Raw genomic sequence first — 21,862 nt, 5'->3', positions numbered from 1 at the left:
GAGACCCGACAGCGTGAGGCTCAACATGGCCAAATTCCAGGTGCTGCACTTGGGTCACAGCCACCCCAGGCAGCGCTGCAGGCTGCGGGCAGAGGGGCTGGAAAGCTGCCGGGCAGAAAAGGACCTGGGGTGCTGGTCCATAGCGGCTGGACGTGAGCCGGGAGGCTGTGGCCCAGGTGGCCAAGAAGGCCAATGCATCGTGGCCAGCAGGACCAGGGTAGGGAGTTCAGCACTAGTGAAGCCACACATCCGGTAATGTGTCCCATTCTGGGCCTCCAACCCAGCACTGAGGGGCTGGAGTGTGTCCAGAGAAGACAACAGAGGTGGTGATGGGTCTGGAGCACAAGTCCTACAAGGTACAGTTGAGTGCACCCGGGGTCATTTAGCCTCAAGAGGAGGAGCTCAGGGGAGACATCGCTCCCTATCACTGCCTGAAAGGAGGGTGGAGACAGGTGGAGTTCAGCCTCTTCTCCCACATAAATAGGGACAGGACAAGAAGATACAGTCTGAAGCTGGGAAGTTTAGGTTGGACATTATGAAGAAACTCTTCACAGAAGGAGTAATTAGGCATTGGAACAGACTGCCCAGGGAGTTGCTGGGTTCACCATCCCTGGAGGTGTTCAAGGAAAGACTGGACATGGCACCTCCATTGTCTAATTGACATGGGGGTGTTCAGACATAGGTTGGGCTCAGTGGTTGCTGAAGTATTTTCCAAGTATTTTCTAACTGATTCTGTAGCTCTGTGTGGGGCCACACTGCCCCCAGCCCACCAGACCCCAGCCAGCCCACCATCTGCAGCTCCCAGCCTCGCAGTTTTTGTAAACTTTTCTGCTGCTGTGGTTTGATGCCTCTCAATGCCTTTCCCATGGCATGACAGCTTTGAGCGGCTGCACTCGAGGCAGGGCCAGTGCAGGTCGGGCAGGGGCTGCAGGCCAGCCAGTCCCCCACAGCCTGGGGCTGCTCTTGCCATCATCCAGGGCAGAGCATCACAAGGAACACTTGGATTTTCACACAGCATCAAGCACTCAGGGTTTCGCGGAATCGGAGCCTCCAGAATGTGATGGGTTGCCCTGTGCTCTACAGAGGCTTCACGCCTAACTCGTTGCCAACAAGCAGGTGAGGAGCAGTCCCTGGGCATCCCTGGGTACAGTGGTGCTGCTGTTGCTGCTGAGGGCAGGGTTGCCCTGGGGAGGCTTTCTGCAGGACGGCCGACACCAGAGGGAGCCCACAGCGAGCTCTTGGCGGCTGCTCCCTGGGCTGCTGGGGATGGGCAGGAGAGATGCGGTACCTGATGGCCCTGTCAGGATGCTCCCTGCTCAAAAGAAATAAAATCCTTAAGGTGAATGCTGGGAATAGGGAACATTTCTGAGCACTAGACTAAAGAGAAAGTTTTCCCTTCAAACATGTATAAATACATAAATATCTAGTACAGACAGTGGTAGCAAGTAACAGAAGCAGAATCATAAAATATCTGGAGTTGGAAGGATCCACAAGGATCATCAAAGTCCAGCTGCTGTGCCACTCCTGACACTTCAAGAATCCTGAGAGTGTTGTCCACACATTTCTTGAGCTCTGTCAGGCGTAGTGCTGTGACCACTTCCCTGGGGAGCCTGTCCAGTGCCCAACTACCCTCTGGGTGAGAAACCATTTTCCCATATCCAGCCTAGACCTTCTCAGACACCTTCGGATCATTCCCTCAGATCCAGTCACTGGGCATGACAGAAGAGATCAGTGCCTCCCCCTCCCCTTCCCCTCATGAGGAGCCTGTAGATAGCATCGTGGTCTCCCCTCAGTCTCCTCCAGGCTGGACAGACCAAGTGACCTCAGCCACTCCTCATGCAGCTTCCCTTCAAGGCCCTTCACCATACTCATTGCCCTCCTTTGAACACGCTAACATCTTAATGTCTTGTTTATATTGTGGCACCCAAAACTGCCCCCAGCACTCAAGGTGAGGCAGCCCCAGTGCAGAGCAGAGTGGGATAATCCCCCAGTGCAGAGCAGAGTGGGATAATCCCCTCCATGGCCTGGCTGGTGATGCTGTGCGTGGTGCCCCCCAGGACAGGGTTTGCCCTCCTGGCTGCCAGGGCACTGCTGTCTGAGATTCAGCTTCCATCCACCAGGACCCAAGCTCTGCACAGATTCTGAAAACTTGTCTTCATTAAACTTCATGAGGTTGGTGCTAAGTATGTTTGGTCTATTCAGATAATTATGTATTTGGAAGCAGCTAAACAAGGATGGAAACTAAGTTTGATGATGAGAAGAAACATTCAATTAATTTTCTCTTAGTCATAAAAAAAAAATTACATGTGCAGTGTAGGGAAATAAAACAAAGGTAACTTGTAATTGAGAGAACAAAGAGCATTTACTTAGAAAGAGAAGACTATTCAGTCAAGGCAGGAAAGATGTAACAAAAGTTTTTAAAAATGTAACAAGTAGCAGGTGCACAGTAGTTTGTAGAAAGAACTGTTATATAAGCGATTATCTTTGAGAGAAAAGTCTGATGTTGCTATTAGGGACTTGATCATGAATATTACTGGTTAGCAAGCTTGTTAATAATTATACTATTGGCTATCCAGGCTCATGCTATTCTAACTCAGTGGTGAAAATATTATAGAAGTTATGTACACTTTTAATAACACTTATGTACACTTTTAATAAACATCTCTGGTTATACCACGATGGGGGACCGTGTTTCTCTCATGCACTTGCAGTGCAGGTCACTTAGGACAGGCTTGATCCCGTGGACTAGGTAGGGATAATGGGATGAGTTACCCTCAGCAGGAGTGTACACCTGTGGAGCACCTTCACGGTGGCAGTGGTGGGAGGAGGCCCCCATCAGAGAACAGTGTAGAAATACAAAAGTCCAGTTTCCCCTCTCCTGGGCTCTGGAAGCACCCAGGTGTGAGGACAGTTTAGGTATTGAAGTGGACTTCTCGCCAGAAAACCTGTAAAAACCAAAGGAGGGGCTGGAGGTGGGAGGCTTCCAGTTTGGAACCCAGGTTGAATTCTAGGGCTGGCCAGCTGAAGGTGCACTTTAAAAGGAAGAACAGCTCTTCCCAGTTTTCATCACATAGATAGAGGCTGCATTGCCAGTGATACTGAGTTTCATGTGTTTCTTGAGTATCCTGGTGGTTAATCTATTTTCTTAAGACTCTAACTTCTTTAGATGACTAAAATAAAAATACCACCTTTTTACTAATAAAATTAAATTTCTATCTCTCAGCTGGTAGAGAAAAGCATAGGAACAAGATCCAACGTCCATAAAGCCAAAATAAAAAGGAAACATTGAAAGTGTTGGTTTTTAAATTTGAGACTTGTAAATATTTTTCATTATTTTTTGCTGGTTAAGTCATGATACTGATATTTAATAAGCCTTGAGAATCCAGTTCTGATCCTCTGACAATTCTTCATCAGTGTAAAATAGCTGAATTGTCAAAAATGCAAAAAAAAAATTAAATATTTAGTAAATAATCCAGCTACACACTGGCTAAAGAGCAGGATTAAGTAAGTATTTCTCAGAGGGGTGATGACATACTTTGCATTCCAAAAATAACAGAGAAGGTGGTAAACAGAATCTCTTAACTTGACAGATTTTAAATTGGTAAGGTATTGCACTTCTATATCTGATTCTTTTAAGACAGACAAGAAAAATAATTACATTTTTATTAAGTTTTGAGATAGCAGAAGTATGAAGATAAGTGGGTAAAAAATGAATTCTCTGCCAATATTAAAAACAGGTAGACCAAATGACCTGATGGTGATAGCTTTTCATCTTGGCTCTGCTCCCTGAGAAGTGAGAGCAGATTAGGCAGAGGGTTTAGACTAATAAAATATTAAAGAAGCTTAATAGTAGAAGCAATAGTAATAATATTAATAATAATTGTGAATCAACGTGCGATTAGGGAAAATAATTGTGTCAAATATATTTCTAAAACAAGACTGCAGGTTTTACTGCTAAAACAAAAGTATTTTGATGCTTCTGTAAGCAACTGACTGGCTAGAAAATAACTTTGAATAAAAAGGTTCGATCAACCCATTTCACATTGATGTAAGTGCAGCACACTAGTCTTAAAATAACTAAAAGATAAACCATCCTTAAGCAATTATTTTCCTGAGAGATTCTGCAGGGATTGGGTGTTGTCTTGCACTGTTTAATGTTGCATTGTTTTGTTTTAAAACATGACCTGGATAAGATCCTGAGTGATGAAGTTTGCAGCTGACACAGAAGTTGTAACTGTGGTCAGATAGAATAAGCACTGCCTGGCACTGAGTAAATTGTGACTTACATCCACTGTAAATCTCAGAACACAAGACCTCAGGGTAATGTTTGGTACCCTCGGTACCTGAAGAACAATCAACATGTGTTAAAAACATTCTAGGTCTGCTTACAGTCCCTCTAACTCCCAGCAAGGCCCCTGCCACCTGCATGGCCTGTGTATGCACAAGTCAAAAAGCTGGCAGGCATTTCTGGACTAACTTCTCAGGTGTTGTGAATCACAGTCATCCTGACTGCACTGGGTAACACCATGCAGGTCAGGCTTGGAGCATCAGTGACAGAAGAAATCAGGTAACACTGAAAGGTCCTGAAGCAAGAGCAGGGATTAGCCAGTGACAAATGATTGTGGCATGTAGCTCTGTGACAAAAGGAGTGAGATCCTTGGATCCACAAACAGGAAAGATTTTGGAAAGGTTGCCTGAGTTCTTTATATGGCTCTTCGTGTGAGTGACTTAATCACAGTCAGACAGGGCTGGATCTGGAAAAAGGATAAGGTGCCCCAGAAGGGGTGTAAACAGACACACAGTCAACATTTACGACTACAAAGGTGTTTGTTCAGCAGTTGCCTAACCTTTGAGGCAGTTAAATTGATGTGGCACTTCTCTCTTGTGCTGCAGAGATCCCTCCAGAACCTGCAGTTCTGCTTCTGTCCTGACCACATATCTCTGCTGCTTATCCTAGGGCAGATCAGTCTCCCAAATCTAGGCAGAGATTGCAGTTTCTGGAGCCCCCTCAACGTGCCCAGTGAGACCACCTCCACCACACCCTGTCATACACCACCCACAGCTCTTCTCACCTCTATGTACTTGTTCTACATTAAACTGCCCTGAATGAAATCTCTCCAGGAGCAGAACTTGTCCCCGCCTTTCCATGCCAGCCATGTGCCCTGCTCACAAGTAAAGTGTGACGTGCTTGTGCCATGTTCCTCAGCCCTGCCTAGGAAAAGCTCCAAGCAGCCCCTCACTCATGACCCTGCTGAGTTTCCTGCACATGCACCCTCAGCCAAAGCAGATAATGGGGTTTGGATTCCCAGCCAGGAGCAAGCACACAGCTTCTGTGATTGGATCTAGCCTTTAACAAGGAAAAAATGTATTTGGCAGCAGAGGGCTTCACCTTCTCAGAGTAAGGCATCATGGAATTATAAGGCTGCAGGATGAGACTTGGAAGATTCACACTCAGGGGGAAAAAAATAAAAGCACAGTGCAAGTAATTAAAAAGTGGGAGAACATGCTAAGGTTTGTGGCTGGTTCTTCTGCACTAAATATTTCACAGCAAAATGTGTTTTACTCAAAGGCATGTTCCAGTCCAAATGGAAGTGAATTAGGTCAGGAAAGTTCTCTGACCTGAAGTAGATAGAAGATCATGGAATACACATACTCTCTCTAGTCTTGTGATTAATTCCCTTTGGTACGGCTATTCCTGACATGGGATTGCTGGGACCTGTGCTTGCCCTCAGGAACTTACAAAATAATTACATTTGTTGTGTCAACCCATTAGATACTCATAGGCTGCATGCAGACTCATTAGTTAAACTGAATTATGTATTTGCTCTTTGAACATTATCAAAATATTCAGATCTGGCATGTTTCATGGTCTGCCACCACTGCTGCTGCTTTGTACACAGATTTCTGTGGTTACTCCTGGCTTACCAACCACAGACTTTTCATGCGCAAATGCCGGTTTCAGTTATTTCACAGGTTGAAACTATGGTGGCTGATGTCATCCTGGTCTTTTAATTTCATCTTACTTTTGATGAAACCCTTTATTGTTAGATTAAAAAAACAATAAATATTTGTTTCAGATCTCATGTATTAACTTTGTTTTAAAAAAGCTGGCAGCCCAGATTCCTGCAGAGGATATAGCTCAAACATCAAGGGCCTGCAGCCCCTGGTAGGTACCTCCACACCTGCAGTGCCTGCAAAGGAGCCTGGTCTGCAGTCTCTCCCAGTGAGCAGGTTGTTCATGGAGGGCGGGATGTGATAGGAAAGTATAAAAATAAAGCAAATGCATAGAGCACTTGGATTCTCTGCAAGTAATCTGTTTGTCTTTGAGCTGGATCCAGACTATCCTGTATTTTCCTAGAACACAGGTAGGCAATCAGACTCTTGCTGTGAAATCCTTAGGTCTCTCTATCTCCTTTGGAGCCTGGAGCAGTCTGCCTCATTTCTTGCCTTTCCCCTTTAAGAAGAAGCAACCCACAAGAAACTGGTCTTGGGAGAGTTTTGAGATGTCACTACTGTCTTCCAGCTGCAGTGATGTTCCTTTAGGCTCTGAAGGTGTTAATATCCATCAAGTGTCATGTTCCTGTGTTCATTCCAAGCCACTTTCCCCCATTACTGTAGGAATATCAAGAGCTACCCCAGAGTCATGCTCTTCAGTCACCTTTATCAACCAGTTTATGTGTGCTGGTATTGCATTTAATGTGTGAATAATAGTTTTTTCAGCACCTACATACTTTTGCTGTAAGGAAGGTAGAGGACAGCAGGGTAGGAGGATTTTTAGTTAATGAGACTATTATTTTTTGCTGACAAGATTGAGTATCTTAAGAAAAAGGAATCTGATCTCCTTCCAAGTAACTAAACAGGAATTTGCATTCCAGAATATTTGTGAAGCATGTGTATTCCAGGAAAAAAAAAATCCAGCATTTATTGTCACATTGCCTAGGGATTTCAACATCTGTGTGGAAACATTGGTGATCATACAGTGTCCATTCTTTATGATGACTTGATTATTTTAGCTCTGAGCCAGTGGAGCAGTATCTGAAGATAATCTCCTGCTAGACCCCCCTTATGTGAACTCAACCTCATGGCAACCCTTCTCTTGTGTTTCAGATATTCCTAAAGCTTTCTCTAGCTTGGGAAAATAAGTTAATCATGAAACAGGTATGCAAGAAGCATGTTCCAGCTGAGTGGGATTTTCACATGCAGATGTTGCTGAAGCAAGCATTGGTGGAGGCCTAGAGGCAGCATGAGAGTGCTCCAGATGTCTTGGCTCTGAGAGATGTTTTGGCAGCCACTGAACGAGGGTTGGAGATTGATTCCTGTTCCTGCAAAACTGCAGTGACAGAGCACACGTGAGTTTCACTGGCTCTGCAGTTTCACTGCTCCCTTCTGCCCTGGGACAGCACAATTTAATGCTATGAGGCCTGATGCTTCCTAATCATATGGCCCTGCACACAGCTGCAGGCACTGACTGTGCCAGCCACACCACGACTCCAACACTGACCCCACAGCCTCAGCCCTGTCTCTGATCCCACTGGGATCAGGAGATGCTCACAGGCCAATGAGATTTTTGGCCACCTTTCAGGCAAGAGCATAAATTGTTGCACAGCACGTTGAGCACTGTTGGATGGGTCCAGCTGAGAAAGAGTTGCTGCTGCTGGTGAAAGCCCCAGGGGATGATGTGCAGCCTGCCTGTGCTCCAATGCATGGTACCTGCACACCCTGCTGCCAGCTGCAGTTCCTGGCCAAAGGGGCAAAAAAAGGGCCAAGTACCTACTAGGGAGAAGAGGAAACATTTCACTCACTTAGTTTCATAGCTGTCAAAACTAGTCTTAAACTGGGGCTAGAAAACAAGTGAGAAGAAAAGCATTGCTTACATAATCCTTTGGCAGTGGAATGAATCAGGGTTCTTGTGGGAGAAGAGGAATGCAGTTTTAAAGGAACAAACAGCATTCCTGTAGCTGGTAGTAGCTGGATAGTCCTGCTTTCCTGAAGAGCAGCACAGACATTTACCGTGGGTTTATGTGCCTTGTCTTTTGTGCCCATGGTCTCTCCTCTGCACAAAGCTTGATAAAATGGAACATTCCTGCTGTTTTCTTTAAAATAATCTGTAATTCCTTGGCCATAATACAAAGGGAGGCACCCATCTGTTTGGTTTTGTGTTTTTTTTCTCTTTTCCACAAATGTCCTTGTTTGTGTTAACTAGCAAATCTAATCATCCAGCTCACAGGAGAGTTACACAACCCTCCTGAGATTTTGCTCTAACAGCAAGTCTTGCTTAATACTCCCACACTTGCTTCTTGCTTCAGATTTGCAGATTCTTTGGCATTACAGCTGTGCTCTTATAAAACAGATTAAACAGCAAATGGAATGCTGAACGGAAAAGCTGTGTTATTTCCACCTTGCAGGACTTACTGAAATGATCCTGGCTGGGTTAAAACATGAGCCGAAACTCCCACAGGGAGCATTAGTCTGAGTGATTCGCATAAACACTCAAAGTCAGTCTTGGTTGAGCTTCCTAGTCAAGGTAGGTAATAGTACACAAGCAGCAGAGCCCCTCTCCTTTAGAGAACACTGTTGATAGAAACCTCCTGTTGTTTATTTTCACTGGGAAGCAGCAAGATGAATACTGGGTAACAACAGAAAACTTGGGGTTTGAGTAACTCTTTCACACTAGGAATTGGGAGTACCTTTTCTGTGAAACTGCCTAGTGCTGTGAAACATTCTTCCTCTGTGCCCTTGATGTAGGTCATCTGGAGAGGAAAATTTCATCAACCTCTTAAAATGCAGCCACGTTTATGATCACTTTCTTTTGCAGTTGACTTTTAACGGAGATAATCTTTCCAGAAGGAGGTCTGAAGAAAGGCAAGTTACAGGTATGTGCATTTCATGTGTCTTGGTAAAGGTGTAGATGGAGTTGCTTTCTTTCTCTCTGCTCTGCACTGTCTGGTTTTCAGGACCTGTCACTCATCCCACACTTCCTGGTAGCTTTTTGCCATCACCCATGGGCACTGCGTGGAATCTAAATCTGACCCCAGCACCAGTGCTGCAGCCACTGGCACCACGGTGCGGTGGTGTGAACAGCACCAGCGCTCCTGGGCTCGCAGGGCTCCCCTGCTGCAATGCTGAACTCTTCTCTCTATCAGCTGAAAAATTGCCACAGCCTGGAGCATCTACCTGCATGTCATCTTTTATGTGCAGCTTCTGTGGAGATCTTCCCTCAGCTTGCTTTGAGCCCTGCCTGCCCATCCTGGCAGGGGGTTCCTCTGTTGCAGCAGCTTTGGTGGCTTGGAAGCAGCTCTAGCATCAGCTGCTGCAGGGATGCTGATAGAGCCATAGCTAAAACAAAGCACATCACTCAAAGCACAGAGCTGGGGAGCCAAGTTTCTGCAGCACTTCCAGATGTGAAGCAGGGGAGTTTGGTTTAGCCTAGTTTTCAGATTTTTTTTTTTATTTCTGATTTTGTTGGTTTTTTTTTTAAAGCACGATGCAAGCATACTGAGAACAATTTGTACTGTTCACTCACATTCAGCTGCATGTTCCCAGTGGCAGTCACTTAGCATATTTTCTAGCTAAGACTCTCCAGTCAAAACCACATCTGTGTGTTGGAGCAGATTGGCAGTAGACATCTTTTCCCCTGAAATCCAAGGAAAAACTATCTCATGTCCAGTTTGTCACATGTATGACTTGGCCTCCAAGGTAATCCCATCCTCACAGACCACTCCAAGGATGAGGAGGAGAATGTCTACAGTCACTTAACCAGGAGGAAAATTCCTCTTAATTCCACTTTGAGAAGTTTGAACTGAATAAACTCTGTGGGATTTTGATGAAAAGTCCTCATGGAGACATGATTGCTGAGCAGCTTCCTGTGTGGATACCTGGGAGGAGATACAGAGGCTGCTGGAAAGTCACACAGAGTATTTATTTCTGTGGGGAATCAGGAGCAGACCTGAGCCTTTATCCCTGCCAGCATACTGCGCTGGTGCTTTAACTTCTCTTTAATATACATCTTATCCTGATTTTGTCCTGCCTGTAGTTTCAAGCAACCTCCTTAACAAATCCTGCAGCATCTCCTGGGGAATTAAACATAAGTGTGAGGGGGGATTGAGTTCTGAGAGCAACTGAAAAAACTTCCATTACAGCTTGTCAATGCCTCTTTTCAGGTGATAAGAAATGAGTGTGATGATGCACTGGCTGCTGCTGCTCCTTCTCCTGGTCAGCTTTGCCTCACCTGCACCCAGGTTCTCGGTGTGTATCTTTTAGCCATGTCTGTACAACTCTCTCAATGGTTCACCATTCTCAGTCAAGCAGAGATGGATACTCCCCCACAGGAGGGATGGGGAGCTGCAAAAGCAGAGCAAAAAAGCATCTGCCTGCAGCTAAAGGAATGTCATCCTGATAATACAGGATTTTTACAGCGTCGAGGGCTGTACAGCTGTCTGGGAGACTGAACTGTCATTATTAAGAATTCAAAACAACAACAAAAACAACAACAAAAATATATATATTTTTTAAATGTATTTTAATAGCCAAAATATCAGCTCTTTTTCAGTTTTACACAAAGCTAATTCTGGAACCTTGCTGGTTTCGCCCATCTGCAGCACAAGAGCCAAGTTTTCCCTCTCTTATCAACCTGAGCACTTTCATAGTTTGCAAACCTTCCCCTTGAGCTCATCAAGTGGGGTCAAGACAAATTATTTTCGTCCAAAGTAAATTTTTTGTGCATCTGACCGTATTCTGGCATGCTCTGATCAATGCCAAGGTTGTTGCAGAAATCTCTTTTCCACTGGATTGAATTCAACAGCTCATGCTGTGCAAGATTTGGACATCTTAGGAAGAGATCACCATGAAATCATGTTCATCCACATAGGCAGTGTGACATGCTAGGGTCAAGAGGAGATGGGTACTCCTTTCTCTGTGTCTCTCCTTACCACTGATTGAAATGTGGGGGGTTTTGTTTTATTTTCTCCATAGGACAAAGATATCTGCCTTCTAGACAACAATAAATTAAGACAAAGGTTAGAACATCTTCAAGACTTGCTTTACTTATATGAATTGCAGCTGAAGGACATACTGGAGAACACTTACCACAGAACGAAAAGTGAACTGTTCTCAGGCAACAGGAGCATGCAGCATGAGACACTTTTACCCACAACCAGTGGGAATTTGATTGTGTATGACCAAGGTACAGTTTGCAGTAGTGTTCCACAATGTTTATTTCTCCCTGCAGTGTCCTATATGTCATATTTTATGTCTGCTAAAAGTTTAATTTTTTTTAAGTGGATTGTGATTTAAAATACAGATACGTGGGAAGAAGAGCTGACTGGTTGCCCTGACACTAAAATATATCCCTTGGGGCTAGAGCCACTTATCCCAGCTGTTGGCAGCTATTATCCAGGTACAAAATGGACATCTTCAGCTGGGCTTCTTACCTGCAGAGAGGAACAGTCATCTCTCATGTTTTCCATCAGATTTACTTTAGGCAACTGCTTTAGGAAGAGATGGGTCCTGCTCTTAAAGAGCCCATCTTCCCTGGGTGACTTAGGGGAGCCCAGAGTGCCTGGCTCAGCTGCAGGCACGGTGACCTATTTGGATGAGCCAAGCCTCCCTGTTCCTCAGCTCCCCCATTATTTCTGTGCACAGGAACAGGCATGCATACTTTGTTTCTTGGTGTTACTTTGAGAACATGGTCATAAATGACATAGTTTCCTGTGGCCAAGATTTTAGCCTTTGGGCATTACATTGAAAGAATGAAGCACTGAGATCCTGAAAGGCTCTCTCCTGATACAGTCCTGGTAGAACTGAACACAGAAACTTAGCCTATTATTTTAGAAATATTTTGCCTGATCTTATCAGAAGTACAGCTGAGGGTACCTTACCTTCCACATGGAAGTTACCTTCCCTGCAAATGATCTCTCTGACAGATGAAGTTTCAGTCCCAGGCTTTCAGGATATAGACCCAGGCTAAGCTGCAGCTGTCCTGCATCTCACCAAGGATTTGGGCATTATTCCATCAGAGAGCATGGCTGTAAAGGCTCTCAAGCCTTAAAGCTCTTAGTCAGGCTGTCAGTTTGCAAACTGCTGTAGCTACTGGTGTAGCTACTACCATTTCCTTTGACTTTACAGGGCTTGCAGAGATATGCACAGACTGGCCAAGTGTCCTTGTCCCATGCAGCTTCTCAGTGACATCTTCTCTTGGTGGCACATAGCCCTTGGCTTTGCCCCTGGCCCATTTAACAAACTGATACCGTTCTGCCCAGATTGCTCTGCAGTGTATGGCCGGAAGAGCACCACAAGTGGCTACTACCGGATCCGGCCCCGAGCAGAGCGAGAGCCCTTCCTGGCATTCTGTGACATGTCTGATGGCGGGGGCTGGACTGTCATTCAGCGGCGCAGTAACGGCAAGGAGAACTTCAACAGGTGGGTGCATTGTTCTTGCATTCTTGGCCTGACAGGGCTTGCAGTCAGGCCACCAGCTCCTACCCCTGTCCTGCTGCCAGGCAAACCCCCACCCTTGAGAAGCAGGATATGCAAGACTATATATTAGTGATGATAATTTAGGATTAGGACAACCTGGTGGTACCTGTTGGCAGCAGGGGGCCATTTTCAAAATGGATCTGTAACTTCTTTTCCATGGGTTCTCTGCTTTTGAATGCATATTTTATCATTATTGAAGACTGTCAAAGGCTCCAGATTGGCAGGTGTCTGCTACCAGTGCACAGACTGAGACCTGTTAAACAGATCTGTTCTGATGTGAGGAATTATGTTCAGCATGTTGTAACATTTATTATCGTATTCAGATAATTTTTAAAAATGCCAAACCAGATTGTCCTTTTCCTATGCAAAATCCCAGAGACATGACTTTCACACTGAAATTTACAGGAGGAGAGATCCTCTGGTAGCACAGTTCAGAAGAAATGTCCCCATGAAGGTTAATTCACTATCACAGCACACGCAATTTCAGGGAATATTAATGCCTTCTAAAGTCTATGCTTTAAGTTACTTCTAAGGTCTATGCTTTAAGTTAAAGTCAAAGTAACTACAAGTGACTCTAAGCCAGCTTACCCAGAGAGTGGTAGCTATCCAGCCATGGTAGTTCAGATGAAATAAAAACATCCTGAAGAGGAGCATTGACTAGTGTGAAGGTCAGGCAGAACGAATATCATAATAACAACATGAGAGAAGGAATAAACATAGGGTTACTAAAACTCAAAATGATGACACACACTGAAGTATATGAGAATATCAAAGGTAATACATAGATCAGGTTAATTATGACTTGCTGAAGAACAATATCAGGTGTTTTGCTGAAGACCAATATGACAGCTGCTGCTTTCCCTTTGTATTTTACTGGAAACATCAGTCTGTGAGCAGTGCATCTAGCAGATTGAAGGTTTGATCCCCATATATGTGTGTGCACAGGTTTAGCAGGGGAAAACTTTGAAAGCTCTGAGTTGTATTTACTCATAGATGAATCAGATACTTTTAGAAAACAGTATCTAGATACAGGTGAAGTTTTACTTGTTACCATACTCAAGTGTTACAAATTGTCTAATTCCCTCTCATGATGAAATTTATATCTATAAATTTTTCTTTGCAGGAAATGGGATGATTACAAACTGGGATTTGGGAAATTCCAGGGCAAGAATGATGAATACTGGCTGGGCAATGACCACATCCATGACCTGCTTGCTACAGGTCCAAGTATTTTTTTCTCCATAGATTTCTTTCTAATGCACATTAGGTATTCATCTAACATGACACAACTTCATGTTTAGGAGAGAACTCATTAAAGATTGACCTGATGGACTGGCATGGGGAAAGACGTTATGCAATCTATGAAAATTTCCAGCTTGCAAATGAGCAGGTAAGAAATGGAGAGAGCAGTGATTTTCTCCCTTTGGTCTGTGAGGGTGGGGCAGCTGCATACCAAGCACCACACCAGTATCAGGGTTGTATCTACAGCTCTGCAAAACTTACCTGCTCTGGTTTCCTGGGCTTCCTAGTTTGTCTGACTGACAAAGAGCCCTGGGATCAGGGACATAAACCTGGGACTTTTTCCTTACAACAGAGTGTCCAGGTCAGTGACAGGACCACGTGTTTGTGCCCTCTTGCTAACTGTGCTGTTGAGCAGAGGGCGGTTTGCTGCCACAGGGCACAGGGATTCCCACATGTATTTGCCTCTGGCCTCATGATTAAAAGTGAGTGAGAAGATCCTTAGGGTTTGAACCTCTGCAACTAAATGGAAACCTGGTTCTCCTGCTTTCTAAGAGATTGTTTCAGACTGTCACACAAAAGGCAAGTGTCAGAGCAAATCCTCTCAACTTTGTTTTAAAATAAAACAGAGCTCTTCAAAGCTTTGAAAGAGCAGTTGTGAGTTCCTATGTTGAAGAGAGGTAGCTGTAGCACTGTACCTACTGCTACAGACACAGAAAGCCCAGAGACAGACACATCCTGTATTTTCATGCTGTGCTTTCTAGCTGTAGACAGTGTCCAGCTCCACAGAGGTGCAGTTCTTCGCAGACTTGTCTTCCTGAACACCACATGTAACTAGCCCAAATAACCAAGGATACCACATGGACCAGTCCTAGTTCCAACTCCATTGCTGCTCCAGAAATGTGAACATGACACTCAGTTTGCAATTAGAGGTTTCTTACGAAAAGTTTGAACAGCTGCATTTCAATACCTTACTGCCATTTTTCATAAAGAAATGAGGCAAATGATGACAGAAGAAAGCCCACAACACAAATGTGAACATCCACTTAATGCCAAATATCTCTTCGACCTGTTAGTTGTGCACAATGGAACTATTATTCTAAACACTCCTACCAGGACCAGATCATAGAAATCAGATGGCTTCTAGTGCTTGGAAGAGCAAAATGCCTAAGCATTTATTCTAGCTGAAGAATGATCTGTTTATGAACACGATAACTTGACACTTGGCAGTTTCCTGCTACGTTGTTCTTGATCAGCTAGAAAGAGCTTTCCATCTTGCTGTAAAGTGTATTAAATGGTTGTTGAATGGCAATAAACCTGGAGCCTTTTGTAGCAGCAGCAGTAATTACCAATCCCCTCTGGAAGTTTAAATCCTACATTAATCTACACTAGGATCATTAAAGCATCGAGACAAAAGTCACCCTTGACTTCAACAGTCATGCCTTTGACAGTGGATGAAATGTCCAGAGCTAATTTGGCTTTAAAACTGTGAGGAAAGGCAGAAATGTTTCACTCACATTTGATTGGCTTTAAAACTGTGAGGAAAGGCAGAAAGAATGGATATCAAATAAATGTTTCACATATTCTTGCAGGAAAATTACAGGATATGGTTTGGCACCTATTCTGGTAATGCTGGCGACGCTCTGTCTGGTGGGAGCAATTTTGAAGATCAGTGGTCAGCTTCTCACAGAGGGATGCAGTTCACCACATTTGATAAGGATCACGATCAATTTCTGGCTGGCAACTGTGCATCAGAGAACAAGGGTGGCTGGTGGTTTAACAGGTATGGAAAACAGCTGATTCCTCTTGGATGTGTGGGTTGTGGGTGGCTGCACAGCTGGGAGGACTTGCCTGCCTTAGAGCAGCTGGAGGTTGCTGTGTGCACTTGCCACCTCGCACAGCCAAACCTAAGATGTCCAGACCTACAGATCCTTAAAGGAAAACAATTTACTACTTTTATTATAGCAAATCAGGTAAGTTGAAGTGACTTTAAGAAAATGGTTCAGAACAAATGCACAGGGGACAATGAACTGGAAGGCAGAGAGCTCAGTTAAAATTCCTAAAAGTGGTTTGTGTTGTACTCCAGTGAAGGAAACAACTGTAGCCATGGTAAGCTGAAGTGTATACAAAGGACATTTCCCTAGAATGGAGCATGTCCAAGGGCAGAGCTACCCCATAAGTTAGGAGGGTATAACTGCTGTTTGGGCATATGCCACACATCAATGGATAAGGATTCATGTTTAACAGCCCTGGAACCCAGGATGTAACACTCTCAGATTTTCTTTGCTTTGGTGCAAGATGAGACCAGATTCTCATCACATACCAACTGAAATCTGTGGAGCTGTACAAAACTGTACATCAATAGCAGGATTTACCTCAATCAAAAGACATCTGCATTTTTAGGTGTCAATCTGGAGCTGCCTACACTTGAGCTAGAGCATACCAAATGGCACCATACCCCTTTGTTCAGGCCATGCAGTTCTAATGCCTGTAGTTAATACATCTGAAGGAGTCAACAGGCAGAATTATCTGAGCAGTGTAGGTGTCTGCTTTAGGATGACCCACAGATTCCTGTGCTCCACTAAAAGCATTAACCATTTAGTCCATCCCACCCTGATATATCTATATATATGTTGTGTGAGAATGGTACTTCACTGCAGTGATGCAATATCTTCTCATGCTAAACAGAATTCCCTCTTTGTCTTTCCTACATTGTTCCAAGGTGCCATGCTGTAAACCTCAATGGGCAATACTACAAAAGAGGGAGGTACAGTGGACCCCATGATGACGGCTTGGTTTGGTCTACATGGCACGGGATGTGGTACTCACTGAAATATTCAGCCATGAAAATCAGGGCTCCATTCTTTATCGACAGAGAGAGCGGAGATGGTGAGAACAGTCAGGGCAGCTGAAACCTGCTGCTTTGGAAAGAGAACAAGCACAGGCTGAAAAGAATGGTGTAAGTTGATAGCCAGTGCTCTGCTGCTGCCAATTGCCAAACCTGCACTTGATAGCTGGAGTTGCACCTGCTTCTGCTACCTGAAGCTAACAGCACGAGTTGTTTGAGCACAGCCAGAAAATTTAATAAAAAACATATGGATCACAGTCACAGGATAATGAGATTTCTTTCTCAGCAGTTTTCAAGACTTTGTTGAAGATTTGGAAGTTCTCTGGACTTAGAAAGATCAAGCATGTCCTTTAATCAATCTATACTTTTTAAGGTCTAAATCTTTCTCATCTTGATTTTAACCATCAGTGTTTCAGTTATGAGAACATCAGGATAGAAAGAACAAGGGGACGGGGAATTGTGCTACATCTGGTGTGCCTTTGTTAGTGCTTTGCTCTGCATCAGGAGAATGTTTTTAAGCAACTTTCTCTATGGTTCTAATTGCCACACTTCAGTTGCAGAGTGCTCCTGGAGTGTGTGAAACCAAACCTGTGGATGAACATGCTCCAACTGCTAGTCTGCATCCAGACTAAGGCTGCTTCAAAGTAAACACCTGCAAAATGGACAGTGTGAATTCCATTCCAATAGCTTCCCACTGCAGATCCACTGCTAGAGTACAGCACAAGACTTTAATGCAGACAAAGACAATCCTGCCAACCAGATTTAAACCCCAGATTAAAATTATGCAGATTTTACTAAAATTAAGGTGAATGCAGATATTCCTAGGAGTTCCTAAAATGCAGTCACAATTCATATATTCTCCTGTAATTTACCAGATGATTTTGCATTAATGAAGGGGAATCAGAAAGTGGTTGAACCACAAGGCACACTGCTTTCATTGTCTCACTGGGGTGGAATGAAAGAGCAACACAAATGAAAGAAATGGAATACTGAAAATTTATTTTCTACAGCTGTTAATAACAGTTAAAAATGAACAGCAGTATCAGCTTGATGCAAATAATTTAACTACCATGCTGTAGAATAAACCTGTTTCCCTTGTTTCTGATTTATAATTTTTAAACTGGTGTTTATTTTCCATTTATTTGCTTTTATATCCATACATACTGTAATTTGTATACATATCGATAAAGAGTGAAATAAAACCATCTGAGTAGGACTTAATACATTTTATTAATATTAAAACCATCTGAGCAGGACTTAATACGTTTCAACAATAGGAATGTGAACAGTAATCTGGATCAAAATCTTGGAAAGCTCATAATATGAGAAATGTATTCTTTCAGTGTTGGCTCTGGTGCTTTTTCATCTGTTGTCCTGGATAGTTGAAAGGGTCTGCAAGGTAAGTTTAATTTTCACAGCTCAAGCTATCCTGGAGACAGTGCAGAGGCATGAGGTGAAGGTTCTGTTTAAAACTTGGTTTGGTTCCTCTGCTTCCTAGACATCCCAGTGACTGCAAGCATGAACATCCCAGGGTAATGGGCAGCACTCCAGGGAGCTGTGCTCCTAGAGCCTCTGCCCTTGGCTAGACTGCCCCCAGCCCTCTTCTCAAGCATACTCATGTGGAGTGAAATTTTCACCAACATGTCTGAAATGAGACATCTTGCCCTTGTGAAGAAAGGGCTGCAAAAAGGCAGCACTTACTCTTTCCCTTCTGATCACTGCTCCTGTATTTTTAAATGGTAAAATCTCAGTGCAAGATTGTAACTGCATGTTGGGACATAAGGAATGACTTTGCACACATTGTAACTGCGTGGCCCCTGAGGAGCACTGAGGGCTGAAAGGATTTCACTCACATTTATCTGTGTCATCAAAACAAAAAAAATTTTGTTTTGATGACACAGAGAAATGTGAGTGAAATAAGTTCATGCCTTCTGGCAGTTGAAGCTCAATCCTATCCTTCAGTAGAGAGCTAAGGAAGTTAGAGCAAAGACTGTGGAAACTACAGCAATGACACAGAGAAATGTGAGTGAAATAAGTTCATGCCTTCTGGCAGTTGAAGCTCAATCCCATCCTTCAGTAGAGAGCTAAGGAAGTAGACCAAAGACCGTGGAAACTACAGCGCTTAGGGGACAGCATTGTGGTTTGGCAGTTCATTAAGCAGCTGGTAACCCATCTGATAATGGATTATCAAGCTGGAGATGAAGTCAGCAGGGCTTAATCAGACAACCAGCACCCAGTCCACTTCCCCAGTGAGTGAGCAATGAGCAATGTAAAGTCCAGACTATGGAGCCTGTTTCCCCCTGTGTCAGTGTGGAGGGGAAGGCATTAGAGCTGGATTGCCTTCAGCCAGCATCAATGTCAGGGCATTTCTCCTGTCTCTGAGAGATGAAGGAAGGCCAAGGTATCACAAGCTGGGAGGGAAGGGGTTTGCCCTGCTGTCTGTGGTGTAAAACTTATGTTAAGTACATCTAATGCATAACACAGCCTAACACCAGGACAACTTCGCAGAAAGCACCACTGATTAAGAGCAATGTTGCCCCTTCTCTGTCCTCCTGTGACAAAGGAAAGCTCCTCTGAGATGCAAGGGTAACAGGGCTTTGTGCAGGCACCTGCAAATCCCACAGCAAACCTCAGGAAGCATTTCAGAACCACCTTTAATCTTAATAAACAGGGTAGAATGCCACTAGCTGAGTATTACTGGATCTGAGGGCTACGCCAAGCTCCAATCCCTCCCGCTGAAGGTTTAGGGGAATGCTTGCTGAATGCTGCTGCACTGCACATTTGATCTCCCACAGGGTCTCTCTCCCATGCTGAGAGGCTCAACAAAGCTTAAACAGATACTGTAGCCCTGCAGCTCCAATGATGATGGATTGCTGCTTCAGGGAGAAGGTACTTCACACCACAGACCTTACCTTAGTACAGGCAGGGTAAGTAACCCGAGCTGCAATTGTTTCAGAGGTCTGCTTTCCAGCTCATTTAAGTCAATTTAAAGACTCATTACGTTTTATTGCCTTTGGATAACTCTGCAAGTGAGAACATGTTCTTAGATGCTTTAAACAGCTTTTCAAGCTGACAGTTTATGGGAATGCATCACTAGTACCAACACCACGAAGGGCCAAGGGCTGAACATCGGCATCTTCACATGGCTCCGGGGAAAGAGGGAGCTCACATCACCCAGTGAGTGGGATCCCTCACTCCAGCAGCTGCTGCAAAGCATTACCCATCAGAAAGGCCATTCAAACAACCAGATTTGACTCTGGTAGCCAAATGCTGAGTCTTACTCCTCCTATGTTGTCACAGCAGGTAACACTGTGTGCCTGTCAAGCTACCTGTGCCAGCTTTGGACACTGCAGTGGGGTGCCATTGCTTACACACAGCAATGCTGCTCTTCCTTGCTGTTGGTTTGTGGGGGAGCAGGGCTGGGGGGAAGAAGTGTGGGATTGGGAATCTCTCTCTGCTCAGAAAGCCAGTTTTGAGAAAGACAGCAGCCTCCTTCATGACAATGGAGCACATGCTAATTTTCTTTCACACCCACAGGCAGGTAAAAGGGCATGAAGGGTTAGGCTCCTTAGGGGAGAGTTGATTTCAGTCTAATAGTCCACTGCCTAAACCTTTCCTTTCTTACACCAACCTCCATGGGCAGCACCTCCTCTTTTCTTGTCTCTGCCCACTAGCATTCCCCTGGTCTTTGCAAAGTCTCCAAAGAGATGGTTATCCTAACAAATGGCAAGGAAAGTCTTGGTCATTCACAAGGCCTGAGCTCTGCTTCTGCTGTTAACTGGAGTTCCAACCCAACTCTGAATACTTACAGCAGAATCTAATGTCAAATTTGCAGCCTCCTTCATGACAATGGAGCACATGCTAATTTTCTTTCACACCCACAAGGCAGGTTAAAGGGCATGAAGGGTTAGGCTTCTTAGGGGAGAGTTGATTTCAGTCTAATAATCCACTGCCTAAACCTTTCCTTTCTTACACCAACCTCCATGGGCAGCACCTCCTCTTTTCTTGTCTCTGCCCACTAGCATTCCCCTGGTCTTTGCAAAGTCTCCAAAGAGATGGTTATCCTAACAAATGGCAAGGAAAGTCTTGGTCATTCACATGCCTGAGCTCTGCTTCTGCTGTTAAATGGAGTTCCAACCCAACTCTGAATACTTACAGCAGAATCTAATGTCAAATTTGTGATGTTTGGTTTTAAAACACAACAAAAAGCCCATCATGGCTTTTGTAGTTCACTGTTACTGCTCTCTACAATTGGAGATTGTAGCAAGGTAGGGGTTGGTTGGCTAGAATCTAATGTCAAATTTGTGATGTTTGGTTTTAAAACACAACAAAAAAGCCCATCATGGCTTTTGTAGTCCACTGTTACTGCTCTCTACAATTCCCTGAAAGGAGATTGTAGCAAGGTAGGGGTTGTTGGCCCCTTCTCCCAGGTAAAAAGTGACAGGATCAGAGGAAATGGACTCCAGTTGTGCCAGGGGATATTTAGATTTGATATGAGGGAAAGTTTACTCACTGAAAGAGTGGTCAGGCATTGGAACAGGCATCCCAGGAATCACTGTCCTTGGAAGTGTTAAAAAGGTGTGTGGATGTGGCAGTCAAGAGGTATGGTTTAGTGGTGAACATGGTGTTACATTAATGGTTGGACTTAATTATTTTAGAGGTCTTTCCAATGTAAATTTTGCTACAAGATTCTCTGTGAATCACCAGATATTGTCAAGCCATTTCAATTTTTTGTTTCCAGAACAGGTATTAATCAAATAATCTTGTTGTTTGCTGATTTTGTTCATAATTTACTTTGAGCTTACCATAGTTGTATTATTGTCAATGTATTTGCATTTTAAATTTTTAATAAAGGAAAGGATGCATAATTCAACTGTTTTACAGGTAACGTGCTGCGGTAACATTTCTGTGAGGAATAAAATCTGATCATCTGTTTTCCTTGCCCTCCCTGTAGCATGCCTTTTGTACTGATTTTCTGCAAATATTTGTACATGGTTCTCTTGATATAAATATTGGCAGTAAGAAAATATCAAAGTTTTGAATGATGAAAATGTCTCCTCAATTTAAATTCACTCAAGTATTCAGCATCAATTGTTTGCAGTTTCATGCAACCAGCTAAAACACCCCCCACCATATGAGTTATTTGAGCAACACCTACAAATCAATACAGTTCACTGATGACTATCAGAAAAATTACGAAAACTGCCCACAGATTGAGCTTTGTGCTTTCTAGATGGGAAATGATTCACTAATCAGGGCAGACGGCTGAGGGTGCTGGACAGTGGATGCTTCAGTATCTCA

General features: G+C 43.9%; 1 protein-coding gene across 2 annotated transcripts; it reads left to right on the top strand.

Annotated features, from left to right (window-relative positions):
- Positions 1-8,345: 8,345 nt before the first annotated feature.
- LOC120505799 (fibrinogen-like protein 1) lies at positions 8,346-16,941 on the top strand. 2 transcript variants are annotated; one of them, XM_039716690.1, is made up of 9 exons: positions 8,346-8,524; positions 8,816-8,873; positions 10,161-10,245; positions 10,972-11,182; positions 12,258-12,417; positions 13,598-13,695; positions 13,776-13,864; positions 15,306-15,496; positions 16,436-16,941. In XM_039716690.1, the coding sequence occupies exons 3-9, from the start codon at positions 10,171-10,173 to the stop codon at positions 16,623-16,625; spliced, it is 1,014 nt and encodes a 337-aa protein (XP_039572624.1). In that variant the 5' UTR covers positions 8,346-8,524; positions 8,816-8,873; positions 10,161-10,170; the 3' UTR covers positions 16,626-16,941. The 2 variants fall into 2 exon arrangements, with proteins under 2 accessions (XP_039572624.1, XP_039572625.1); XM_039716691.1 differs by lacking the exon at positions 8,346-8,524 and adding an exon at positions 8,559-8,630.
- Positions 16,942-21,862: the final 4,921 nt, after the last annotated feature.

Source organism: Passer montanus, unplaced genomic scaffold, assembly GCF_014805655.1.
Source record: "Passer montanus isolate IOZ18808 unplaced genomic scaffold, ASM1480565v1 scaffold36, whole genome shotgun sequence".
NCBI lineage: Eukaryota > Metazoa > Chordata > Aves > Passeriformes > Passeridae > Passer > Passer montanus.
This window is presented reverse-complemented; position numbering and strand designations above follow the sequence as displayed.

What these genes read in the sequence shown, in the direction of transcription:
- LOC120505799 (XM_039716690.1), top strand. Translation starts at nt 10,171, where the DNA reads ATGAGTGTGATGATGCACTGGCTGCTGCTGCTCCTTCTCCTGGTCAGC. An exon ending in CCATGACCTGCTTGCTACAG is followed by an intron (nt 13,696 to 13,775) that starts GTCCAAGTATTT and finishes CTTCATGTTTAG; the next exon opens with GAGAGAACTCATTAAAGATT. An exon ending in TCCAGCTTGCAAATGAGCAG is followed by an intron (nt 13,865 to 15,305) that starts GTAAGAAATGGA and finishes ATATTCTTGCAG; the next exon opens with GAAAATTACAGGATATGGTT.